Below are 26,274 nucleotides of genomic sequence, written 5' to 3' on the forward strand. Positions count from 1 at the left end.
GCACAGATGGACTCGGGCAGAACTTATGGGAGCATTGCACACTCCTCCAGCTCTCCCCACGACAAGGGAAAAAGGCACTAGAGACTGGGGTGGGGGGAAGGAGAGTCCCCCAACTCACCCAGCAATCTATAAAACTACAGGTCCCAGCATGCTCCGGGCGCGCGTGCGCAGTGATGTCATAGCGCCCTTTCGGGCCGCATGCGCGGCGGCGTGCGGGTCGGTTGAGTAAGGCGGGGTGCGATTGGCTGCAGGGAGGCGGCCGAGTGTGGGAAGCGCAGTGACGGAAGGAGCGGGGGGCAAATGGCGGAGAGATGGTCCAGGGCCCTGTTCAAAGAGCAGCGATAATCCTGGTGCGGAGAAAGCGGCGCCGGAGGAGGCGGCGCCGGGGGTCCTAGCGCCAGCACGCATCCCCCACCCCGGCGAGGGAGGCTCCGCAGGGGGGAGGGACGCGGAGGAGTCGCGTTGGCGAGCGTGTCCGCGGGCGGAGACTCGGGGCCGAGGAAGCCCAGGTAGCCGCCTTCTCGGGGGCGAGTCCGGGAAGTGCCGAGAGCCGGAGAAGGGTCCCCCGCCGCCTCCTTCCTCCCTGGGTGAGACTGAGGTAGGTACCGAGCGGCAGGGAGAGACCGGGGCAGCTGCCCGGCTCCCTAGGCCTGTGAGGCCTCCAGTCCTGCGAGAAGGCCCCGTTGCTCCTTCCACCGGGGCTGCCCCCCACCCCGTGTCTCCTATTCGCTATGGTGGGTGGGCGCGCGGAGGGCTGCCCCTTGGGTGTGTGTGGGGGAATTCCGGCGGCCTAGGATGTCCGGGGAGGGGACGTGGGGACAACTTTCCCTCAACCGAGCTCCCTGCGAGCTGGGCCCGGAAGTTTGCGGGGAGGGGGGAAGGGGAGTTGAGGGAACTTTCCCCACCTCCCCCAGTAGCTCGGAGGCTGGCTTCAGGCGCCGCTGTCTGGTGTGGAGAGGAGCAGGTGGCGCTTAATCCGGGTTGGGTGCGGAGCCTGCTGCTTCCTGTTCGCTGGGTGGGAGCCTCTTTCGTCACTTTAACACTCTGGGCAGCTACTCGGTTCTTACTGCATGAAGGTGGAGGGACCTGATGTGCGAGGGCAGGGAGTGGAGGGACACTGCATCACAAATTGAGTCTATATGCTGGTACAGGATGATGGTGTCTCTTCTGGGATTTCATCAGCTTCGTATGTCTCGTGTTTAAACTATTTTTCTTCCCTTTGATTTTGGAAGGGAAACGATGGGTAAAAAGTAAAGAGAAGTGGGCTACTTTCCTCCTTTAAAACTGATAGTCAGGTCTGATTAGGCCTTAGTTAGCTTTTCAGAGAACAATGTTTAAAATGACAAGGAATAAGGTTCCTAAAATGGGTTTCAGTGAACAGATTGCAGTAAACAGTTTGTTTGTATTTATATTGTCTGCATTATTTGGTGCCCAGACATTGCACCATTGTGCTAGAGTAGGAGAGCTAGAAAGTGCTAGGGCATAGAAACCAGAAAGTCAAACTAAAAATATATTGTTGAAGCTGAGTGGAAAAGCAAAAACAATCAGCATTAATAAGTTAAAGTTAAATTAGTTTTTAAATATTCTGTAATGCATTTCAAGTATTTTTAATCTGATTATGAACCTTAAAGATGGGTCATAAATGGATCATGTAGTAATATTCACTTGATGTTCATCTGTTTACTTATTCATATTTAAATAATCAAGGAGCACAGCAGATTTTTAATTTCTGTATTCTTGTATAGTCTTATTAAATTTTTATTAGAATTTTTGGATAAGACAATTAAGCCTCTGTGAAAATATCAGTATATTGTATTATAAATATAAGGAGATTAGTCTATATGGTAGGGCTTTATAGCCTGCAATTAAATGACGTTTAGTAACTTGCTGTTTTTTTAAGCAGCTTTTTTGATTATTTAGATTTGCCAATATTTTTGCAGAGTGCTGAAAATGTGAAGTGCTCTAAGTCTTTGAATCAAGGTTTGACAAAACCCACGTGGTGTTGGTGAATTTAAAAAAAAAAAATTCCTGAGTGTAGGAGCTGTGTAGGTTATCAATTGCTACAAAATTCAGTGCAGTATTTTGTTTCTATCCCTTGTCATGGTAAAGATGGCATTTCAAATATGAACTGTTCCTGTAATGTCTTTTTGAGTCTTCAGACACAGATCAAAGAACAGGCGTACTTATGGCGCCTGAGAGACTAACAAATGTATTTGAGCATAAGCTTTCATGGGCTACAGCCCACTTCATCGGATGCAGGCTAACACAGCTGCTACTCTGAAACCAGACACAGATCAGGTGCCTCTGCTGTTACTCGTTCCTCAACAGCAACATAGTAAAACTAATCATTTTGGTAAGCTTTGCTTTGTTGTTTTAAAACATGTGGAGCAATGAGGATCACCTCAGGTTCACTCCACTCCTTGAGAGGAAAATGGAACATCAGAGGCAAATATTGAACTATTTACTTAGGAGAAACAAAAATGAGATTTAGAGAGTAGCTACTGCTCAACAGCCAGGAGATTCTAGTTGGATGTGAAGGGAGAGGGAAAATCACAGAGCATGCTAATTCTACCAATAGCCAGAGGTGTCAGTTTCAAATGAATCCTGCAAAATAGCAGAAATGAAAGATGGGCAGAATTCAGGAGTAACATCTGTAAATCCTGTCGTCATCCTCTGTATTAACTACTGCAAAGGTGGAATTCTCAAGAGGATGTTATTGTAAGATGCAACATTAACAGTGTAAACTTCTTAAGTCTTAACATGGTGTATTTCTAGTCTTCTTATGCCCAGGACCAAAGACTGAAAATTTGTTTGTTACTATGGCAAGTGAAACTTGGCCCCACCAAGGAAAAGGTGATTAATATAAATAAGATGCTTACTAGAGATGACTGTCAGAACAGTGTGGCTGGAAGACAGTCTGGTCTTGTGGCCAAGCTTATTCAAATATTTCATGTTGAGAAATTATTTAGACCAAAATGAAAAGAGAAATTTCAAGAGAAAGCAAAATGATGCAGCTGTTCATAGGAAAATAATAGTAAGGTGAATAGAATTTTTGCAGGTACAGGACACACACACAAAGTTACTTATTAATTTTTCTGGCCATAGTATGGGTATGTATAATGGTAGCTTACAAATTTGAAATCCTTTACCATACATTTAAACTATTAAGAAAGGAAAATTCTTCTCAAGGCAACTTCGTACCCCAATTTAGGATTTATAGGACCAGATTTTTACCTAAGATCAGTGGAAATTTTCCATATGTTTTATAAAAAATCAGCGAGACGTCTAATCCTATCCCCCATAGCATTTGCCACTCCATATCTGTGTCTGCAGACCTGAAGATGGATTTTACTTGAAATTTACTGTAACAAAATGTAACTTGATCCATTATCAGTACCCAGGCTGAGGAAATCTAGAAGTAAATAGATTATATAGGGAAAATAAATTTGACATTTTTAATAATCTAAAATATAGACAAGGTTTTTTGTTTTTGTTTTTTAACCTGTCTTCCTCTTCAAATTAAAATAAGGGCAGCAGTGAAACAGATGTTAAGAATTGTTCAAACATATTTCCATTTAACCTGTGGTAGTTTTTTTTAAACTTAGCCACATCCACAATGGCCAATGAACAAAGCTGTTTCAACTACTCTTACATTTCTATAATAACAAGAACATTTAGGTTTGAAGGGACCTTGAGAGGTCAGCTAGTTCATTTTCCTGTGGTCAGGCAGGGCCAGCTATGCCGAGACCATCCCTCATAGGTGTTTGTTCAACTTGTTCTTAAAAACCTCCAGTGATGGGGATTCCAAAACCTCTCCTGGTAACCTGTTCCAGATTTAATTATCCTTATGGTTAGATGCCTTTTCCTAACATCTAATTTAAATATCCCTTGTTGCAGAGTAAGCCCATTGATTCTTGTTCTGTCTTCAGTGGATATGGAAAACAACTGATCACAGTCCTTTTTATAACAGCCCTTAACGTACTTGAAACTGTTACTCTGTCACCACCCCCCACCCCCAAATCCTTCTCCAGTTTTGTTCACATATTTCTTAAAGTGTGGCAACCAAAACTGGACTCAGTACTCCAGCAGAGGCCTCACCAGTGCCAAGTGGGACAGTTACCTTCTGTGTCTTACATTCCTGTTAATACACTCCAGAATGATATTAGCCTTTCTTGCAACTACATCACATTGTAGGCTCATGTTCAGTTTATGATCCAGTATAACCAATGGATTCTTTTTAGAACTATCATCTGGCCAGTTATTCCCTATTTTGTATTTGTGCATTTGATTTTTCCTTCCTATGGGATTACTCTGCACTGTATAGAATTTACTGATTTCATCTTATTGAATTCAGAGTAATTCTCCAATTTGTCAAGGTTATTTTGACTTCTGTTTCTGTCCTTTTGATGCTTGTCGCCTCTCCCAACTTGGTGTCATCCTCAGATTTTATAAGCCTGTGCTCTGAGCAAGCCATTATTCAAGTAATTATTGAAAATATGAATATCGGAATCCAGGTCAGACCCCTGAGCGACCCCACTAGGTACATCTTCTGTGTGACACCCAACCATTGATAACTACTGCAGGACTATGGGTCTTCAATCTGTTGTGCACCCACCTTATAGTAATTTTATCTAGTCCACATTCCCCTAGTTTGCTTTTGAGAATGTCCTGTGGGACTATGTCAGAAGCCTTACTAAAATCCAAGTATATCATGTCTGCTACTTCTCCCCTATTCACCAGGCCAGTAACCCTTCAAGGAAGGAAATTGGTTTCGTTTGGCATGATTTTGTCTTGACAAATCTGTATTACCTATAACCCTATTATCCTTGAGGTGCTTACAGATTGGTTTAATATCTTGTTCCAGTATCTTTCCAGGTTTGGAAGTTAGGCTGACTTGTCTATAATTCCTTGGATCATCCTTCCCCCCGCCCGTTTTAAAGATAGGTACTCTGCCCTTCTTAAATTGCCTGGGACCTCCATGAATTGTCAAAGACAATCATCAATGTTTCTGAGATTGCTTCAGCTAGCTGTGTAAGTACCTTAGGGTGAATTTTATCAGGCCATTGTCACTTGAATACATCTTATTTACCTAAACATTCTTCAAAATGTTTTTTCCTTATTCTGGCTTTTGTTCCTTCCCCCTAGTTAAAGTTAATACTGTGTTAAGCATCTGATCACAATTAAACTTTCTGTTGAAGACTGAGAGTTGGCTATTGTTGCACTGGGTATCGTGAACAGTATAAGAAATGGATTTAGCTAGAACTGTATACTTTATTCTGGGCTATGAATTGTGCAAAAGCTTATTTACAAGCTGGACTTAATACATTTTGAGGATTATGACAATGGTCTTTTTCCAGTTGATAACACTATTCGTCCTTACATGCACAGATGGGGCAAAACACATCACAGCAATATTACTAACTAAAGCTCAGCCTTGTGAAAAGAGCATAAAAGAGTGAAGTCGTCATTGCTGTTTACGATGACATGAGATTTGAGGCAACTGCAGAATTGTGAAATATTTTAACACTTTTCTTTTACAACAAAAAAAGACCTTTTAAAAACCATACTGGATTATAGAGTCTAACTACTCTAATATGAGTTGCACATATAAATGCAGAATGCAAATGGTCCAAATTTAAACAAAGCCTTTCTAATTTTAATAAAAATAATCACCTCAAACCCTGGAAATAAAGGTATTATGTAGGAGTTGTGACGTGAGAATAGAACAATCCAAATATTTATTCGTAGCAGATAACGTTTTTACAGACTTAGGGTGGTGAATTTCTACTAAATAAATCAGGACAAGTAAGTAACTGTTTTAAATTGATAGGTATGATGCATGTTGCAGAATTCACTTTAAAAAATACACGTGTAAATGAAGGGAATTATGCCAGTCAAAAATAAACAGGCAATGCTGTGTCTGTCTTAAAACTAAAGTGTCCAGTGTGCTCTAATAAAGAATGGAAAAATAATCACTTGCACTAAAAAGTAACAATATACAGAAACTAGTTTATCTAAGTCTTTCTCTTCCCACAGAGAATATGAAACAGCTGTCAAAATGACATCCAGATTTGGAAAGACATACAGCAGGAAAGGGGGAAATGGCAACTCAAAGTTTGATGAAGTTTTTTCTAACAAACGGACCACCCTTAGCACAAAATGGGGAGAAACCACATTTATGGCCAAATTAGGACAGAAGAGGCCCAACATCAAACCAGATATTTCAGAAATTCCTAAAAAACCCAAAATCGAAGAGGAGGTAACAGAAGATCCATTTGGATTTGATAGTGATGAAGAATCTTTGCCAGTGTCTTCAAAGAATGTGTCACAGGCTAAAAGCTGCTCTCAGCTGGAACCCATTGAAGCCGCTCAGTCTGAGGACTTCATTTCTCTACTTGAAGCTAATAGCAGAATTAATCAGCCAATCAGCGGAGACAACATTGTGTCCAGCAAGAGCATATCTTTTGACAATATTGTTCATGGTTTAAAAGAAGAGAGCACAAACAGAAATATAGAGGATGGGGACAGCAAGAGCAGCAGAGCTAAACTCTTAACAGGTAAATTTATATTAAACAGTCTAATAGTATTATTTAAACAGTTAAGCATACTGTGATTTTTAGTAATCTGTGTACAACAACTGTGTTTTAAATTGCTGCTTTGTCTCAGGTTTGGTTAAATGTTGTAATCAAACGTAGGACCAAATAATCTTGCATATCAAGTGCAAAAACTGTGGATACAGAGACACATACTATATTTTATTTATCAAGTGTAAATGAAAAAAGCAGACTCCTGGCTTTACAGTAATAATTTGGTTAAGGGACCAGCTACCACTCTGTAAAACAGTGGTGGGCAACCTGCGGCTTGCAGGTTGCCCACCACTGTTCTACAAAGACTAACATTGTAAGCAGTGAGGTTCATTCTTCCTTCACTATGCATGTGTACTTCCACATATCCCCTACCCTCAAGTACGGTCAGTGGTTACATGGTTTCTTGCATATGTGATATTATGAAGACCCAGTAATTCAAGGGATTGGTGATAGTCTGTTTTTTATGTAGCTTGTTCAAATTTAGTGTAGACAGGTAGTGAGTGATAAGATTAACATCTGTCCTGGCTGTTGATTTGTGTGAAATGAGTGAGTGCACTGAATATCCTCCTGTATGGATGCATACATCACAAAAACCTTCATAACTGGCATATTAGTTTCAATGCAAATCAAATAACTAAAGAGACATGTAGATTTGAAGTTCCCTCCTCTGACTTCTAGCTGTTTTCAGTTCTGTGTTGAGGCAGTATAGAGGATCTGGTACTGTTCTCGCCTATGCTTTTTTTGGATGAATACACTTAATTCTTTGGAGCACTGTTGATAAGCACTATATTCACTTTTAAAAGGTTTTTAAAATGATCTTTGATCTCATTTCCATTTACTTTAGAGTTTTGGTGTAAATAGCTGATATCAAAACTACTAAAACTGCAACTTTCTTTTTACCTGTTAAAGTTTTGGACACTGGTGGTTCTTAAAATGTAGTGGGCCTTACTAGACCAAAGCCTGTCAAGATACGCCTTGCTATATTGTCTTTGCTTGGAATATCACATTAAATTTCTGTAAAAAAAACTGAGTCTTGGTATGTAGCTAACTGACCAGAAAAATAAGTGGACCCCAGTCTGTTTGCTGTGCTTTAGACCAAAATGCTATTTAATGGCTTAAGATGAGCATAGCAGGAGTTTGCAAGTAAGGCAGTAGTATTAATGGAGAGAGAGAAAATAAATTAAACTTGTATTGTAAGTCCAAACTTTATTATTGTAGGGAAAAATCCACTTGTTAGCCTAATGTTGAAAACATGAGCTGTGGATAAACAACTGTGAAAATTTCTAAATTTATCTTGTTTTTATTGGCTACTAACTTAATTACAACAAACAGTGCAAGCCCAGTCACATCAATTAATTATGTAAATGAGCTAACCCCCTTCAGCATTTTGTATTTTTAGAAATCTAAGTTAATAAAGTATGCTCCTTCACACAATATCTTATCATGGAGATATTAAATAAGTTGTAGGAAACCAAGACAGTAGAAGCAGTTTGATTTTTCAGGGGTAGTGTTTATTTTGCCCAGTTACTGCAAATGAAACTGAGATAGTTGAGCAGCCATTATGTTTGTATCAACCTTTATCCAAAGCAAAGAGAGTGCACTGTGAAAACATCAACCAGAGCATTGAGCCAGTGGACAGGTGAGAGTGCCGGCAGCTAGTGTAAATATAACTTCTTAAGAGACTTTCTTGTTGCACTGATTACTACTGAAGTAAATCTTGAAATGTAAGACTACTTTTCAGATCCAGAGAGTTCATTTTATTCATCTTGGGACACTAAAGCAAAGAAACTTGCTTTACCACTGGTGACTAACCTATGATCACATTTGAGACCTCATCTTAATATGCAATAAGGGTGTTTTTCAGTCATGTTAGGTGTTAGGGCAATAATTGGAAATCCCTCTTAATGCTTGTTAAGATTTGGCTAGACTAGGATTTAAAAGTGTAATGTTAGCATGTGCAAGCATCACATCTTTAAATTTTAGTCTAGATGACCTAAAATGCAGGCTAACATATTTGAAACCGTGTTATAATGTCTAATCTTCAAACACTTGGATGACATATTATAATGTCATCTGCAAACACTTGGAAGGTGGTAAGGTGATAGGGAATAGCCAGCATGGATTTGTAAAGAACAAATCATGTCAAACCAATCTGATAGCTTTCTTTGATAGGATAACGAGCCTTGTGGATAAGGGAGAAGCGGTGGATGTGGTATACCTAGACTTTAGTAAGGCATTTGATACGGTCTCGCATGATATCCTTATCGATAAACTAGGCAAATACAATTTAGATGGGGCTACTATAAGGTGGGTGCATAACTGGCTGGATAACCGTACTCAGAGAGTAGTTATTAATGGCTCCCAATCCTGCTGGAAAGGTATAACAAGTGGGGTTCCGCAGGGGTCTGTTTTGGGACCGGCTCTGTTCAATATCTTCATCAACGACTTAGATGTTGGCATAGAAAGTACGCTTATTAAGTTTGCGGACGATACCAAACTGGGAGGGATTGCAACTGCTTTGGAGGACAGGGTCAAAATTCAAAATGATCTGGACAAATTGGAGCAATGGTCTGAGGTAAACCGGATGAAGTTCAATAAAGACAAATGCAAAGTGCTCCACTTAGGAAGGAACAATCAGTTTCACACATACAGAATGGGAAGAGACTGTCTAGGAAGGAGTATGGCAGAAAGAGATCTAGGGGTCATAGTGGACCACAAGCTAAATATGAGTCAACAGTGTGATACTGTTGCAAAAAAAGCAAACGTGATTCTGGGATGCATTAACAGGTGTGTTGTAAACAAGACACGAGAAGTCATTCTTCCGCTCTACTCTGCGCTGGTTAGGCCTCAACTGGAGTATTGTGTCCAGTTCTGGGCACCGCATTTCAAGAAAGATGTGGAGAAATTGGAGAGGGTCCAGAGAAGAGCAACAAGAATGATTAAAGGTCTTGAGAACATGACCTACGAAGGAAGGCTGAAAGAATTGGGTTTATTTAGTTTGGAAAAGAGAAGACTGAGAGGGGACATGATAGCAGTTTTCAGGTATCTAAAAGGGTGTCATCAGGAGGAGGGAGAAAACTTGTTCACCTTAGCCTCTAATGATAGAACAAGAAGCAATGGGCTTAAACTGCAGCAAGGGAGATTTAGGTTGGACATTAGGAAAAAGTTCCTAACTGTCAGGGTAGTTAAACACTGGAATAAATTGCCTAGGGAGGTTGTGGAATCTCCATCTCTGGAGATATTTAAGAGTAGGTTAGATAAATGTCTATCAGGGATGGTCTAGACAGTATTTGGTCCTGCCATGAGGGCAGGGGACTGGACTCGATGACCTCTCGAGGTCCCTTCCAGTCCTAGAGTCTATGAATCTATAAGAGTCTATAATCTAAAACAGTCAGCTAACATGGCTTCAGATGTTACTCTTTCTTAATGAATGTTGAGTACTTCAAACATGTTTGACTTGATTGAGCCAACACACTAGATTTTGCTTGCTCTAAAGTCTGCTCACAAATTTGTTGCAATGTAACTCATTTTTGACTTGAGTTATGACTTTAGTGACCTTCAAATTAAAAGGTTTTTGAGGGCAACTAATGTGGTAAATGCCCTTGTTATGATCGATTGATGTAAAGATGGGATAACTTAATTCTGCTTGAGGAATGTTCATTAAGAGGTCAGTATGCTGAAATATAATAGAGGGATTGTAAGAGAAGACTCATAGGCAAAAGTTGTTATTATGTAATAGGTATAAGTTTGTCAAAATATACTTACACTGGAGAAAATTAGCTGGGGGGAAGCTATAAGTAGGGATTTAGTTTTTAAGTGACCTGATATAAAACACTAATCTATACTAAGAAAAAAAACAGCTGCTCAGTGATAGTCAAAAGATAAACCTATACTGGGATCAGATAAAATCCCACGGAGCAGTTCTTATCTGGGTTCCTGACATACTTTATAGAATAACAGTTATGCACCACCTTCTGTAGGGCACAGATCCAACATAGGTATTGCCCGTAAAATGTACATGTATGCAGAGTATTAATAACTTTTCACACTTGTCATTCTTGCAAAATCTTTTGGCACCTGTTTTCAAAAATCTTGAAATGACCATTTTTATTAAAGGTTGTAAATGAAGCTCATTAATATGTCCTCTTATATGTTGAAATTCATTAGATTTTCAGATGAGATAAAAATGAGATTCTGATCGTTCGTCGTCATTAAAGATTTTGTAGAACATTGCACAAGAGGATGTGGGGTATTTTTTCGTATATGTATATTGGGTAAATTCCAATTTGGGTAACTAAATTATACCTTTCTTAAATATTCCTAGGTGTTGAAACAAATGAAGTATTACTTTCTGTCTTAAATTGTTGTGTGATGTTTGGTAACTTTGCATTTCATGCTAGTGATAGCTGCATTTCACTAGTGGTTGAAGAGATTTTTATATAGTAAGAGTGACAGCTATGACAATATCCTGAGCAAACTTTAAGGAATTTAAGGACCCTATCCATAAGGAATATCTTACCAAATTCACCTGTCCATAATGGTCATAGGATTTGAAAATTGGTAAATTTCACCTTTTCAGAGGTTTAAATCTGAAATTTCATGGTGTTGTAACTGCAAGGGTCCTGACCCAAAAGGGGTTTTGGGAGGGAGTTGTTTGCAAACCTGTTGTAGGGGAGTGTCAAGGCTGAATTCCTAGTCTGGTACTTCGAGTGCAGAGGTTGGGGACCCACAAGGATTTTAAAAATTAATACTTGCCACTCCAGGCTTGTATTACACTCTAAAGGTTACAGCTTTTCTCTGACCTTGGCTTGGTAAATGCTGCTGCCACCCAAATGCAGAAAAACCCAACCCCTTGAACCTAGGAAGGAGCACTTGGGAATTCCTTCCTGTGGGGTACCCTAAAGCCCTTTCACCCCCCCTTTTGGGGAAGAGCTGAGAGAGAAAACAAAGGAAATTAGCTGTCACCACCAGCTAATTAAACAACATATGCACAAACCTTTTAGGGACGCACAAATCCAATCCTGTTCTTTAAAAAGGGTAAAACTTATTAAAAACAAAAAGGAAATATATTTGGAGCTTAGGCTTTTTGCTAGATCTTAAAAGAAACAGTTACAAAAATTAAGCATCAGGATAGCTCTGGAGATTCAGCTTAAAGGTTACAAGCAAAACAAAAGCATCTGGGGTTAGCACAGAGGAGTCCATTAGCCATAAGAAATAACCAGAAATAACTCTAATAGCGTCTTTCTAAACATTTCTGATCTACTTACACATTTGGAGTTTCAGATAAGTAGGGTTGAGGTATGATTGATGTTGGTTCGTTTTTTTTTTTGTTTTTTTTTTGCACACCTGCTTTTAAAGCTGCTTACAGCTTGGCTGCTCTGTATCTTTGCACAAAGGGAAGGTTTTCCCCCCCCATTTTAAAAAGTTCTAGCCCTCCCATTGGCTCTTTGGGTCAGGTGCCCACTCCTTTGCTTTCACCTGGGGAACTTTGTGAACCCTTTACAGGTAAAGCGAGTAGAGAACAGCCATCTAGAGGGACTTTATAGCTAACTGGCTGTTTGTGTGTCCATAAAAGGGAGCCCCCCCCCCCCCCGCCCTTCATTTGTCACAGGGGGTTAAGGGATTGCCACTCTCACTTCTGCACTTCTGTGCTGCCTTCAGAGCTTTCTGCAGCCGCAGCAGGTTCATGGAGGTGGGTCTGATCTCCAACCTCATCCCCTGCAATAACAGCTGTGCAGGAGATGGACAAGTCCTGACCCTCTCTAGCCAGAGCTAGGAGCCTCCTGTGCTCGTAGGAACAAGGGGAGTTTGGACCCACATCCACAAGCCTCCTCCAGTTGCAGGAACCTCTGGGGCTGCTGCCTGCTCCTAGAGTGTCCTGCAACAGCGGGAGGCATCCAGAGGTGGGTGTAGTCCATCCCCTGCACAGCTGCTCTGGAGGAGGGAGGGGGACAAGTCTTGTTCCTCCCCAGCCAGAGCTAGGAGACCCCTTGGCTGGGGCATTTCTAGGAACAAGGGGACATCAGATATCACAGGGAAGGGTTTATTTCATGTTCTGTGATCCATTTTTCACAGCTGTGCAATTGGTAGGGCCCTACTCATGGAATTAAACTTGATTCAGTAAGATTTAATTTAAGTATTGAGGAAATTAATAGTATTAAAAATGAAAATGTTTGTGATATATTGTGGGATTGTACCAACTTCTTTAAGGCTATGTCTATACTGTGCTTGCCTCAGTAAAAACTTTTTTTTCAGTCGGGATGTGAAAAAACACACTCCTGACAGACACAAGTTTTACCAAGGAAAAGCGCTGGTCTGGAGAAAGCTTTGTTGGTAGGAGACGCTCTTCTGCTGACAAAGTTTCCACTCCTTGTTGGGGGTGGATTTATTTTGTCAGCATGAGAGCGCTCTCTCCTGCTGACAGAGTGGCTATACTGTGTAGGCACAGAGGCACAGCTGCTATAGTGGCACAGCTATACTGCTTTAAGGTGTAGACATGACCTAAGAGGAAGGCAGGATAAATGTAGACATGACCTAAGAGGAAGGCAGGATAAATGCATATTAGGAACTTTTTGAGATAATAAATGTAGATTTCTTAGGAAATAGTTGAGGGGTGAGGAGAATACAAATGACCCACCTCAGGTCCATTCTTTTTGAAGATACACTTTGAGCAGAGACACATTGTCTGGCTATTTACCTTTCACGGTTTCTTCAAAAAGCAAAACTGGATAAATGAATAACTCTTACTCGTGCTTGTCCTTGTTCAGAGCAAAGAGTGTGATGAATTGAAACCACATGAAAATGTGTGGATAGGGGTTGGAGATCTGCTTGTGCCAGAGTGGCACTTTGTAGTTGGGGCAGTCTCTGGTAAGCTTGTTAGCATGCATGTAGATTCTTATAATTTTAAAGAGATTTTTTCTGTATTGCTTTTCCTTTTAAGAATAAAATATGCTTGCTAAGAAAGAAATGTCTGGTAACTTATGACTGGGTAATTACACTGTGTACTGTCTCTAAGGAGAGAAGTAAAGCAGACCTGCTTTTGGGAATAACACTGAATGTAGGGAACTGTTTAGACTAGAAATACCCCACTCAGAATGGAGAGAGATGTGGGTTTCCACCTAAGAGAGGCGACGGCTGGGTAGCTGGAAACTTAGAAGGGAAGCCATTGCTGAACCATAGAGGGGGATACAGATGCAGTTGCTCTGGACTGAGAGACTAAGTGCTTCAGTTTATAAAGGCTTTTTTGGAGCACTGTCTGATATATGTCCTCTTCTTTAATTACCCACTTCTGTAATGAGATCTTGCTATTTTGACAGCATATCAAACGGCATATAACAGAACCGTTTCTTAAGGGATTCCATTAAGTGTTTTTGAGTATGTCCTTTGCAAAATATTGTGGCCAGCCAGCTTCCATTTTAAGTTCTGTTAAAGTAAATTACTTTTATGTAGTTGTAACCTGAGTAAGATGCACTTCAAAATGAAAACTATATTTGTGCAAACTAATCAAGAGATGAATTTTTTAAAATGTGATAGGACAATGTCTTTAGAATTTCCACCTTACATTTGTCTCTGCAGTATGTAATATAAGTACTGAAGAGATCTTTGTTAATTTAGAAATATTTATTTTTTGTCAGTTGTTTTGAAAATATTTCAAGTGAAGAACTATTTTAATAGATCTTAGACCTAGACTGGGTCTATCTGGTCTTTCAAAGCTAATAGGTTTAAAATATTCCAAATTATAAAAATAGAAATATAAGATGAAAATAGTAGTGTTTTCAGAATCCACAGAAATATAGTAATACATACCACCTCTACCTATCTTGCAATATTTATCTATTGTAGCTTCTGAAGTTGTTGAAATTGAAGCTGTTGTCCAGGCAGTGTCTTTTGATTGAGTTAGTATGCATATTCTTGAATTGTGTAATTTTCCATAAATTGCATTCATTATTAGGTGCTCTGTAATGGGTTCCAGTTCTGTAAATATTTCCACTCTTGATTGTGTAAGAAAGTATTTTGTTGGTTGCCTGTAATCACTTGTTGTCCATCAGATATTCTACCTGGGATATTCAACAATGAGCAAGTTGCTAAGAAATCTTAAATTTCTGGACAGTTATTTTTAACATCCTCAGTTATCACTCAGAGCTCATGCAGTCCTGCCTAGTGGTTCATTGCCTCCTTCTCTGCACTTCCTATGCCAGGGGTGGGCAAACTTTTTGGCCTGAGGGCCACATCTGGGAATAGAAATTGTACGATGGGCCATGAATGTTCACAAAATTTGGGTTGGGGTGCCAGAAGGGGTGTGGGCTCCTGGGTGAGGCCAGAAATGAGTTCAGGGTGCAGAAGGGGAATGTGGTGTGTGTGTGGAGAGGGGGGTGTTTGGGGTGGGGCTGTGGAGGGGGAGTTTGGGATGTAGGAGGGTGCTCTGGGTTGGGACCATTTTATTCAGAACTAAGTGGTTAGATTTGTAGTAGAATCCACATTCCCATCTGGGATTTTTTTTTTTAATCCCCTCCTCCACTCGTTTTGTGTTGATTTCCTCTTTTGATCTGTTGTCTCCTCCACACCACTTTGTTTCTCCACTAGCAGCCCAAGTTCAGGCTACTATAGTCCTTATAGCCCTTATAAAAATGAAACTGACTAGTGCTCAATTTCACTCTGATGCTTCTATGATCATTCTGTTTGTAGGTTTTTCTTTCAAAAGTGTTTTGAGAATGGGGTAACCGCAATACTTAATTTTAAACGCCTGTTTTTAAAATTTAGTGTTTAAATTTGTTTGCTAGATTAATGTTTACTTTTTAATAAATGGATATAACTTGGGCAAGTATTCTGTACAACATATCCTGTAAACTCCTTTATCAAATATGGTTGCTTTGTTCAGTGGCTTAAATACTGTATGCTAAATGTTGCAGAAAAGATTCTTAAGCAAGTTGCTGTTACTCCCCTGTTCAGAGCTTGTGTGTGTGTGTGTTCGTTCTTTTTTTCTACTGGTATTGAGACTCTCATCCTTTTTCAAAGCCTGTATTGTAAGACAGTTCATTTTAAGTTTTGGAAGGCCAAATATTTGACTGCTTCCTAGCTGCTTTTATGTTTAAGAATCATAAAATTGTAGAACTGGAAGGGACCTCTAGAGGTCATAGAGCCCAGTCCCCTGCACTCCTGCTATGAGTGAAAAGTATTATCTAGACCATCCCTGAGAGGTGTTTGTCTAACCTGCTCTTAAAAATCTCCAATGATGTAGATTCCACAACCTCCCTAAGCAATTTATTCCGGTGCATAATCACTCTGACAGAAAGTTGTTTGCTTTTTTTCTAATGTCCAAACTGCACTTGTTGCAATTTAAGCCCGTTACTTTTTGTCCTATCCTCAGAAGTTAAGGAGAACAATTTTTCTCCCTCCTCCTTGTAACAACATTTTATGTACTTGAAAACTATTATCATGTCCCCTCTGTCTTCTCTTCTCCAGACTAAACAAACCCCATTTTTGCTATCTTCCCTCAGAGGTCATATTTTCTAGACCTTTAACCATTTTTATTGCTCTTCTTTGGACTTTTTTCAATTTGTCCACATCTTTCCTGAAATGTTGCACCCAGAACTGCACTCCAGTTGAGGCCTTATCAGAGTTGAGTGGAAGAATTACTTCTCATGTCTTGCTTACAACATACTTGCTAATACATCCCAGAATGATGTTTGCGACAGTGTTACTGTTGACTCATATTTAGCTTGTGATCCACTATGACCTCCAGATCCCTTTCTGCACTGCTCCTTCCTGGGCAGTCTCTTCTCATTTTGTATGTGTGCAACTGATTATTTCTTTCTAATTGGAGTAGTTTGCATTTGTCCTTTTATTGAATGTCATCCTATTTCCTTGAGACCATTTCTACAGTTTGTCACATAAGAACGACCATACTGGGTCAGATCAGAGGTCCATCTAGCCCAGTGTCCTGTGTTCCAACAGTGGCCAATGTCAGGTGCCCCAGAGGGAATGAACAGAACAGGTGGTCAAGTGATCCAGTCCCAGCTTCTGGCAAACAGAGGCTAGGGACACCATCCTTAATTATCTTGGCTAATAGCTACTTTTGTTAATTTTATTTGGTGACACCTAGTTCTTGTGTTATGAGGAGTAAATAACACTTCCTTATTTACTTTCTCCACAACAGTCATGTTTTATAGACCTCTATTATATTCCCCCCCTCCCAGTCGTCTCTTTTCCAAGATGAAAAGTCCCAATTTTATTAATCTCTCATAAAGAAGCTGATCCATACCTCAATCGTTTTTGTTGCCTGTTTCTGAACCTTTTCCATTTCCAGTATATCTTTTTAGATTTATCCAGACAATTTTGAATTTTAATCCTAGCCTCCAAAGCACTTGCAACGCCTCCCCATCCACAAACTTCATAAATGTACACTCTGTGCCATTATCTAAATCTTGATGAAGATATTGAACAGAAATGGACCCAGAACTGATCCTTGCGGGACCCTACTCAATGTGCCCTTCCAGCTTGACTGTGAACCACTGATAACTACTCTCTGGGAATGATTTTCCATCCAGTTATGTACCTCCCTTATGGTAGGTCCATCTGGGTTGTATTTCCCTAGCTTGTTTATGAGAAGGTCATGCGAGACAGCATAAAAAACCTTACTTAAGTCAAGATATACCACATCGCCCATGTCACCTCCCTCCATCTACAAGGCTTGTTACCCTGTTAAAGAAAGCTGTTAGATTGGTTTGACACGATTTCTTGATAAATCCATGCTGGCTGTTGTTTCTCACCTTATTCTCTTCTAGCTATTTGCAAATTGATTGTTTAATTATTTGCTCCTTTATCTATCCAAGTTAAGATGAGTGGTCTGAAATTCCCCAGGTTGTCCTTATTTCTCTTTTTATAGATGGACACTGTTTGCCCTTTTCCAGACCTCTGGAATCTCTCCATTCTTTGACTTTTTGAAGATAATCACTAATAGTTCAGATATCTCCCCAGTCAGCTGTTTGAGTATTCTAGGATATGTTTCATCAGGCCCTGGTGATTGAAAACATCTAACTTGTCCAAGTAATTTTCAATTTGTTCTTTCCATATTTTCTTTTTTGATCCTACCTCACTGGCATTCGGTATTTTAGATGTCCAATTGCTACCAGCCTTTTTGGTGAAAACCTGAAACAGAAGTCATTTAGCACTTCTGCCATTTCCACATTTTCTGTTGTTGTTTTCTTCGCCTCCCCCATTTATTAATGGGCCTACCCTGTCCTTTGTATTCCTCTTGCTTCTAATGTATTTGTAGAACGTTTTGTTGCACTTCATATCTCTAGCTAGTTTAATCTTGTTTTGCGCCTGGGCCTTTAATTTTCTCTACATAGGTGTGTTAGAAGTTTTGGCTTTGTTTTCAAAACAATTAAACAGTGCTTCTAGAAAAAAAATAGTTCCATTAACTGTACCTTACAGTAACAGACCAGTATACGCACAGTAGAAGAAAAACAACTTGTCAAAGAAATCATTCAGCTTCAGGTTGTCAGGATTTTATCAACTATATTAAAAAAGTGTTCTAAAATTCAGACTTCATTAGTTTGTATGGCTATTGGGGGCCAGCTTTAAGTTGTTTTTTAAAAAAAAAAAATACAGGGAAAAAAATTCCAAAGTACAGAAGGATGGGGGATATGATTCCACAGTGCTGTACAGATAGTGGTTAGAATCACTCTACTTGTAAGTAGAACAACTAGAATTTTTCCTTTGACTTATGAATGTTCCTTATCTCATGTGATAACAATAGCAGCCCTAATGTCTTGACAAGATGGCTTGCGTTATATAAATACATTAAAAAATGGCTGGTTTGTTGGAATGTCCCAGTTTCTCAGGCTGTTCCCTTGATATTTTTGCCTTTTGTTTTCCTCACAAGAAGAGTCAGCTGGCCTCCTGGATCTTCTTCCTCTTGCTGCTCTAGAATACAGCGGGGGTCCTTCTGACATTCAGAACAGCAGTAAGGACTAATGTATCTGGCCCTACTAGATTTTCCATTGGAGGTGGTTGTGGGACAATGTTTAACTGGAGCCCCTAAACCAGGGGTTGGCAAACGTTTTGGGCTGTGGGTCCCATTGGGGGTTCTGATAGTGTAGTGTATTAAATTGCTCCCCGTAGGAGAGTACTACTTACGGCTGCCAGTTCTGGCCCTCTGAGCGGCATGGTAAGGGGGCAGGGAGCGAGGAGGTTGGATAAGGGGTAGAGGGTCCCAGGGGGCAGAACACCAGGACTGGCAGCCTTAAGTAGTACTCTGTAAGTACCACATTCCTATGGGGAGCAATTTTAATATACTATATCTAAGTGGAGAAGGCTGTGTCGCCCGCAACAGCCTGGTCCCTGCCCCCTTTCACTTACTGCGCCCCTCAGAACCCCTGGGACCCCCTGCCCCCGCAGTCCCTGTCCTGACTGCCCTGACCCCTATCCACACACCTGCCTAACAGGTCCAGTGGGACTCCCATGCCTGTCCAGCTGCTCCCTACTCCCTGTCCCCAGACTGCCTCCTGGGACCTCTTATCCAGCCCCCTTGCCCCCTTACCATGCTGCCCAGAGCACCAGTCCTGGTGCGCTGTAAGTAGCACATTCCTACAGGGAACAATTTAATACACTACACCCAGCAGCTCTTGCAGCCTTGCTGCCTGGCAAGAGCTCGCAGCTCCGCCACCCAGAGCACTGACGGCCATGGCAAGCTGAAGCTGTAGGGGAGGGACTCAGGGTTCTGTGCGTCTGCTGCTCTTGCCACTCCTTCAGGTACCTCCCACGAAGCTCCCGTTGGCCGCGGTTCCCTGTTCCCAGCCAATGGGAGCTGTGGGGGGCAGTGCCTGGAAGGAGGCAAAGGAGGAGCCCTCTGCCTCCTTCCTCCTCCCCCCTCCCCCCCCCCCGGACTGAAGGGGCGTCCTGCCAGCCGCTTCAGAGAGCAGCATGGGGCTTGCAGCACCACAGGGGGCAGTCCTACGGGTAGGCAGAGGGGCGGGGGGGCACGGGGAGCTGAGACCCCGTTCTAATCTAAGTCATGCAGGAGCTCTGTGGCTTAGGAGGTGGTTGGTCTTGCAAGATTTATATCTTGCTGTAATGCAAAAATTGATTAGTTATTTTCACTTTGGTGTGTTTTTAGTCAGTAAAAGTTATTGGTTTATTTCATAGTTAATATTACTATGTGGCTTCCTTAGAATTCAGTGTAGCTCTGTTGTATAAACTGGAATTGAGCACCTTTATGCATAATATGGAGTTAATGTGCCACATGGCTAAGCAGCAGTTCTGCAGAAAAGGACCTGGGGATTACAGTGGATGAGAAGCTAGATATGAGTCAGCAGTGTGCCCTTGTTGCCAAGAATGCTAATGGCATATTGGGCTGCATTAGTAGGAGCATAGCCAGCAGATCAAGGGAAGTGATGATTCCCCTCTGTTTGGCACTGGTGAGGCCGCATCTGGAGTATTGCGTCCAGTTTTGGTCCCCCACCCACTATAGAGAGGATGTGGACAAATTGACGAGAGTCCAGCGGAGGACAATGAAAATGATCAGGGGGCTGGGGCACATGACTTCCGAGGAGAGACTGAGGGAACTGGGCTTGTTTAGTCTGCAGAAGAGAAGAATTGGGGGGATTTGGTAGCAGCCTTCAATTACCTGAAGGGGGGATTCCGAAGAGAATGGAACTCAGCTGTTCTCAGTGGTGGCAGATGACAGAACAAGGAGAAATGATCTCATGTTGCTGTGGGAGAGGTCTAGATTGGATATTAGGCCCAGCTTGACCCAGTCTTGGCCGGGATGATTTAGCTGGTGTTGGTTGTGCTTTGAGCAGGGGGGACTAGATGACCTCCTGAGGTCTCTTCCAACCCTAATCTTCTATGATTCTGTGTTACTCTGGGCTTGCTTACAGAACATAAAAAATACTGTTAGGGCCAGTACATTATGTATTTCATATCTGTTATGATGTCCTTAAGGTACAACGTAAGAGATAATAAATGCTGGGAAGATGAATCGGGAAGAGGAAGACAATAGGTTAAACTGAGATCTAAAGATCATTTGGTTAGTTAAATGTGTATTTTAACGTTTTGATGAATTTTTTTAAAAAGAGAAAATACATGTACAGATATATGGGAGTAAAAGTAGAATATTAAGGCATCGTAGAAGGGTTTAAGGGAGAATAGGAGGAAGAGAGATGAAGGCATGACAGACAGGGTCACTCAGTGTTGCAGGCATAGGTAAGGGGAAGAGAAACCAGGGGAGTGGTTAGGAATGCTGCATAAAGATAGGTGAGTATTAAGTATGCAGGATCTTGTAAGCAGAGGATAAAGGTCTTGAATTTGAAGTTGGAAAATAACCCAGTGAAAGGATCTGAAGGGGCTGAATGCAACCACTAGTAGGCTAGCTAGGATTCTCTTTGCGGTTCTATGTTGGATGAGTAATTTTTGTCTTAATTCATTTGATTTTTGAGATTTATAGAAATCTTATACTGCCTGTGATAGCTATCTTTGTAAAGTAACTCTACTTAGTAATATTTTCAGTTTTAATTGTGTATTGAAAAAAGCTGAATCCAGAGATTTTCATCATTCACCTAGTGCCAAGCTAAAAATGTGTTTATACTTCAATAAATAAGAGAAAAATGCAATCTTATCTTATAGTTAAAATCTGATTTCCCCCCCATGTAATATTTCTCATTTAATGATGGCATGTAGTATTAATCAAGAATTTGAAAGTTCAGCAGCTAATGGATTCACCAATACTAGCATCCCAGGTTATGGGCCTGAAACGCTGCACAATCAAATTAAAAGACTATATTATCACCCAACAACCAATTTAAAATCATTCCTAATAGTCTGTTGTTTTTTATTTCTGGGAGCTAGAAGAAATGGTTGATTTGAGTTCTGAAATTGGATGTTAAGGAGAATTGCCACATCTATTTGAGGTGCATTTTATACTGTTTGGTTAGCATCATGACTCTCTTTGTGGAAACTTCAATGCTGCCAGTTAAATGGACTTAGGTCCAATGTAATTTGCAGCTTTTCTGTTTGGAAGGTTCAACTGGGTTGCTGAGGTTTAGGGTAAGAATGTGAAAGGAGGACTGGAGATTCTGAAATCATTTGTATTAAGTCCAGAGACAGGAGATAAAGTAGTTTTTGTTCAGAAAGAAATAAAGTACTAAGACTGACAATGCAGTGAGAAGCAGTGTTTAAACCTATGAATTGTGCCAGAGAGCTCTCTTTGATACTGGGATTTTCCAAATTCACTCTGAAAGCTGTTCACTCTTCTTCAGTCGGACATCATTTTATATTTACATAGCACCTCTTACACCACAGACTGTGTAAGGATATACTGGAATTGGAAGGTACAGTGGGGCTGAGGCTTTATTTCATATTGATAAATCTTTCTAAACAGTAAGTTCAGCCTTTGTTAAAAATATAATTCCTTTAGAAGTACGGACGGGTTTTTTGGATCATAGTAGTTGAACACACACACATTTTTACAAGAGGTACATTTTAAAAAGCTCCATGAAGAGTAAAAATTGGATCTTGGTCACTTCAGAATTACCCATAGAACTCTTATATGAAGCAAGACTGATAGAAATTAAGAACTTCCTTTTGTGAAATAGCAAGCCCTAGTCTGTGCAGAACTACATTGCCTGTAAACATGAGGGGAATCATTTTATTTTAATGACTAGTTATTTTAAAAGCTTTTTTATTCATAGCTATGTGGCTATCTTGTAATTAATATTGTAGTTATTATGATAGTTCAGGTAGGCCATAAGAGTAGTCTTGGCCTTGAGAACTAATCTTTTGAAGCTCTCAAGTGTTGTGTATCTATTTCTGCCTCTTTTTTTTTTTTTTACAGGCAGCCTGTCACTTCCTGATATTTACAAGGGCAACAATCAAACTAAGAGATTGAGTAGCAAACAGAATTCACCAGAGTAATAGTGGCTTGTGTTCTGTCAGTTTACTTTCCCAGGATGCCTAGCTGTGCACTTCCAGCCACGGCTTGGGAGGTGTCGGGGACCTGGGTGTAGGTGGTCTATTCTCTTTACAACCAACTGTGGTGGGCTCCTCCTCTTCCCTGGGAAAGAAGCAACTGATATCCATAGAGGGAGAAGGAACTGTTTCACTTACTATTCCTCTGCATCTCAGAAGGTTGTGTTCGTCTTGCACGTATGCCATTTCCTTTCCAGGAGTGAGGAGAACACACGCACCTAATGGAGAGACATCTCCTACTTGAGGATAGGTCTGAACTGGCTTCTCCTTAGTGGGTCTAGTACCCTGATTTTTCTCCCCCCTCCCCCACCTCCTTTTTTGGAAATGTCACAGTGGCCATAGTTTGCACAGCAGAGGATCAGCAATGGTAATGAAGGGCATGGACAGAGATGTAGAACAAGCCCCAGTTCATTCAAGAACCACAGGCAGAAGAATGCCCTGATAACATACCTACACCCTTACCTGAGTTATGTCCTAGTGCAGTGGCTCTCAACCTTTCCAGTCTGCTGCATCCCTTTTAGGAGTCTGATTTGTCTTGCATACCCTCAGGTTTCACCTTACTTAAAGTACTTGCTTATAAAATCAGACAAATACAAAAAGTGCGTCAGCACACTATTACTGAGAAATTGCTTACTTTCTCATTTTTACCATACTATTATAAAATAATTCAATATTGTATTTACATTTCAGTGTAAACTGTATAGAGCTGTATAAACTATGAAATTTTAGTTTGTACTGATTTCACTAGTTCTTTTTATGTAACCTGTTGTAAAACTAGGCAAATATCTAGATAAGTTGATCCACCTCCTGGAAGACCTCTGCGTACACTCAGGGATCCGCGTACCCCTGGTCGAGAATCACTGTCATAGTGATCCTCCTCTAACCTCCAGGCAAGAGATGAATGTGTCCTTGTAGTAGTGGGACTCTGAAAGTGATGACTGACAGTTTCTGTACATTCACTTATTTCAATACCTCTTTTCTTTCCTAAGAAAGACATTACCATTCCCTGTGCTCTGGCTTCTGCCTCTAATCTTGGGTATCAGGGAGAGGATAGGGCTTCTCTTTGAAAGAAAGGAGTGCACTGAAAAGTTGGCACCATCATAGGCACTGATCCTTTGAAGACTGAAGCACTTATGATTAACTCTCTGCGTATCTCCTTGAATTCTTTAGAATGTAGGCCCCTCTCAGCAGATTGCCTTCCAGTGTATATTCAGTCATTTATGTTGACTTCAGTAATAAAAGGAAGACTTGTTATGCTGTCACTTGTGCAGAAATACAGGTGCATTGAGTGAATTGGTTTCTTTTCTGGCTCACTACAACATAATTGATGATTTCAGTAGTGGACCATCTGTATAACCACTGTCTTTGTTTACATCCCATAGAAGGCTATTGGTTTTCACAGTTATTACTTGGAATCTACTTTGATGGCGCAGGTAAATGAGGATGGCATTTATAGAAGGTGATACCTGAAATAAAGCTAGGTTTTGACCAAAGGTTGAATTAATAGGTCTGGCAGTTCAAGTAGAAAAATCCTTTATTTGTAAACAGTAAACTCACTGTGAAAACTAAACCCACATATGCAAAATCCATCGTGCAACTCATAACAAATTTTCAGAGTAGAACTTCACTTTAAGAAGTAATATGTTTCAGACCATAAATAGAGATCTTGATCACATTTAAATTCACACAGTTGTAAATGCCACATAACGGTGAACCATGAGCAGGAACCAATGTTTGTCATAGGACAAATATTTGGAATGTTCCTGGAGTCCAAAATACAAATAAACATTTGTTCCTGGTCATAATTTACTCTGTGGTTGAATTTTCAGTTGACTTAATTAGCAAATGAATAACTAGAGTTACAAAACCAAAGCCTTCAAGCCAGACTCACAGTGCTGGGGAATTTGACAGCTTTTATAGCTGACAGCTCCTAGAATTTGGACAATTTTTTAAGACTTTGTACATGGCATAAGTCATTGGTTGAGTTGTTTGACTCTTACCACATTAGTTTGGCTATAGTGGGTGTGACAGTCTATACCCTTATGTTCACCCCTTTTACAGGACTATGATCAATTTTGTACAAAGTATGGCTTGTGAGGTAACATTTGGAAGCTCATAATTTGCTGATCATTATGGTCCTGGTAAAATATGTAGTGTTGCCACGCAAGTAAAGGTATAAGATTCCTCTGTATGGGATTACTAAGACGTTTCAAGTCTGGGGGAGCAGCCACAGATCCGTTCCCCCCCAGAAACACAGAGCTAGTCAACACTTCAGCCAGAGGTCAACAAAATGACACAACCAGGTTAAGTGGCCATTCTTTGGCAAGCAAGAGATGTGGGTGAAAATCTAAATATTGACAAATGACTTTGGGTGCCTGTCGAAACCGGGTTTGTCTCTTGAGCTCCAACTGGAGATGATTCTCAAAGAAGAGAGTTATTAGAAGGGAGGAGCAGATGTCCCAAATTCTTTCCTTCGCATGGCACTGATGTAGTCGGCGTCACAAGTTATTTATGTACCAGATGTACTAAAGATTTGTATGTCCTTTCATGCTTTGACCACCATACCAGAGGACCTGGAATACTTTGTAACACTGGCTACAACAGTGCCATGTTCTCACTTTCAGGTGACATAGTAAATAAGAAGCGGACAGCATTATCTCTCATAAATGTAAACTAACTTGTTTGTCTTCGCGATTGGCTGAATAAGAAGTAGGACTGACTGGACTTGTAGGCTCTAAAGTTTACATTATTTTTGAGTGTACGTATGTAATGGGAAAAAAAAGCTGCATCTGTAAGTTGCACTTACATAATACAGTGCTCTACAGTACTTGTATAAGGTGAATTTAAAAAATACTATTTCTTTTTTTTACAGTGCAAATATTTATAATAAAATATAAAGTGAGAACTGTACACTTTGTATTCTGTGTCGTAATTGAAATCAATATTTTGCAAATGTAGCAAACATCCAAAACATTTAATAACTTTCAACTAGTATTCTATTAACAGTGTGATTAAAACTGATTGATCATGGTTAATTTTTTTATTCGCGATAAATTTTTTTAGTTAATCTCATGAGTTAACTGTGATGGACAGTTATAATCTAAATCTGTGTTCGAATTGAAGTGTTTTGTAAATTCAGTTTGGGATAACTGGATTTGTGCATATCATTTTCTGTTAATAAATTGACTTTGAGTTTGTATTGTCCATCAGAGAGCTGGGCAATACAAGACACACATTTTATTAAAAGGAAATGAAGAGGAAATTGAACTTTTGTATTTCATGATGCAATTGTGATGACAGAAAACAATATTCGTCAACAGAAAGTATAGAACATGTTTGTCGTCTTTTTTCTGTTGTTCAGCTACTCTGTGGGAGTTCTGTCAAAATAGAGGGCAAGTTATTTTTAAAAATATAATGGCGCTGTAGTAGAATTACCTGCTGGCTATCGCTTGAGTTCTATATATTCTTTAAAAAAAACTTGTGTTCAGAGATCAGTAACATTAATTGAAATGTATCTGTAAACCAGTGGTGGGCAACCTGTGGCCCGTCAGGGTAAATAAATAAAAACAAAAAATAATCTGCTGGCAGGCTGCTAGACAGTTTGTTTATATTTGCACAATTGCCTGCAGCTCCCAGTGGCTGTGGTTCACCGTTCCCAGCCAATGGGAGCTGCGGGAAGCGGCGCGAGCCGCAGGGACATGCTGGCCGCCACTTCCTG

The 26,274-nt window shown here is 40.4% G+C and overlaps 1 protein-coding gene across 1 annotated transcript in view; it reads left to right on the forward strand.

Moving 5' to 3' along the window:
* The first annotated feature begins 222 nt into the window (after window positions 1-222).
* The window catches only part of WAPL (WAPL cohesin release factor), a 119,607-nt gene continuing 93,555 nt past the window's right edge, over window positions 223-26,274 (forward strand). Inside the window, exons 1-2 of the mRNA XM_032776734.2 lie at window positions 223-598; window positions 6,037-6,557. Coding sequence (XP_032632625.1) covers window positions 6,059-6,557 — 499 coding nt within the window. The 5' untranslated portion in view covers window positions 223-598; window positions 6,037-6,058. The remainder of the gene's footprint in view (window positions 599-6,036; window positions 6,558-26,274) is intronic.

This window comes from Chelonoidis abingdonii, chromosome 15 (genome assembly GCF_003597395.2).
Source record: "Chelonoidis abingdonii isolate Lonesome George chromosome 15, CheloAbing_2.0, whole genome shotgun sequence".
NCBI lineage: Eukaryota > Metazoa > Chordata > Testudines > Testudinidae > Chelonoidis > Chelonoidis abingdonii.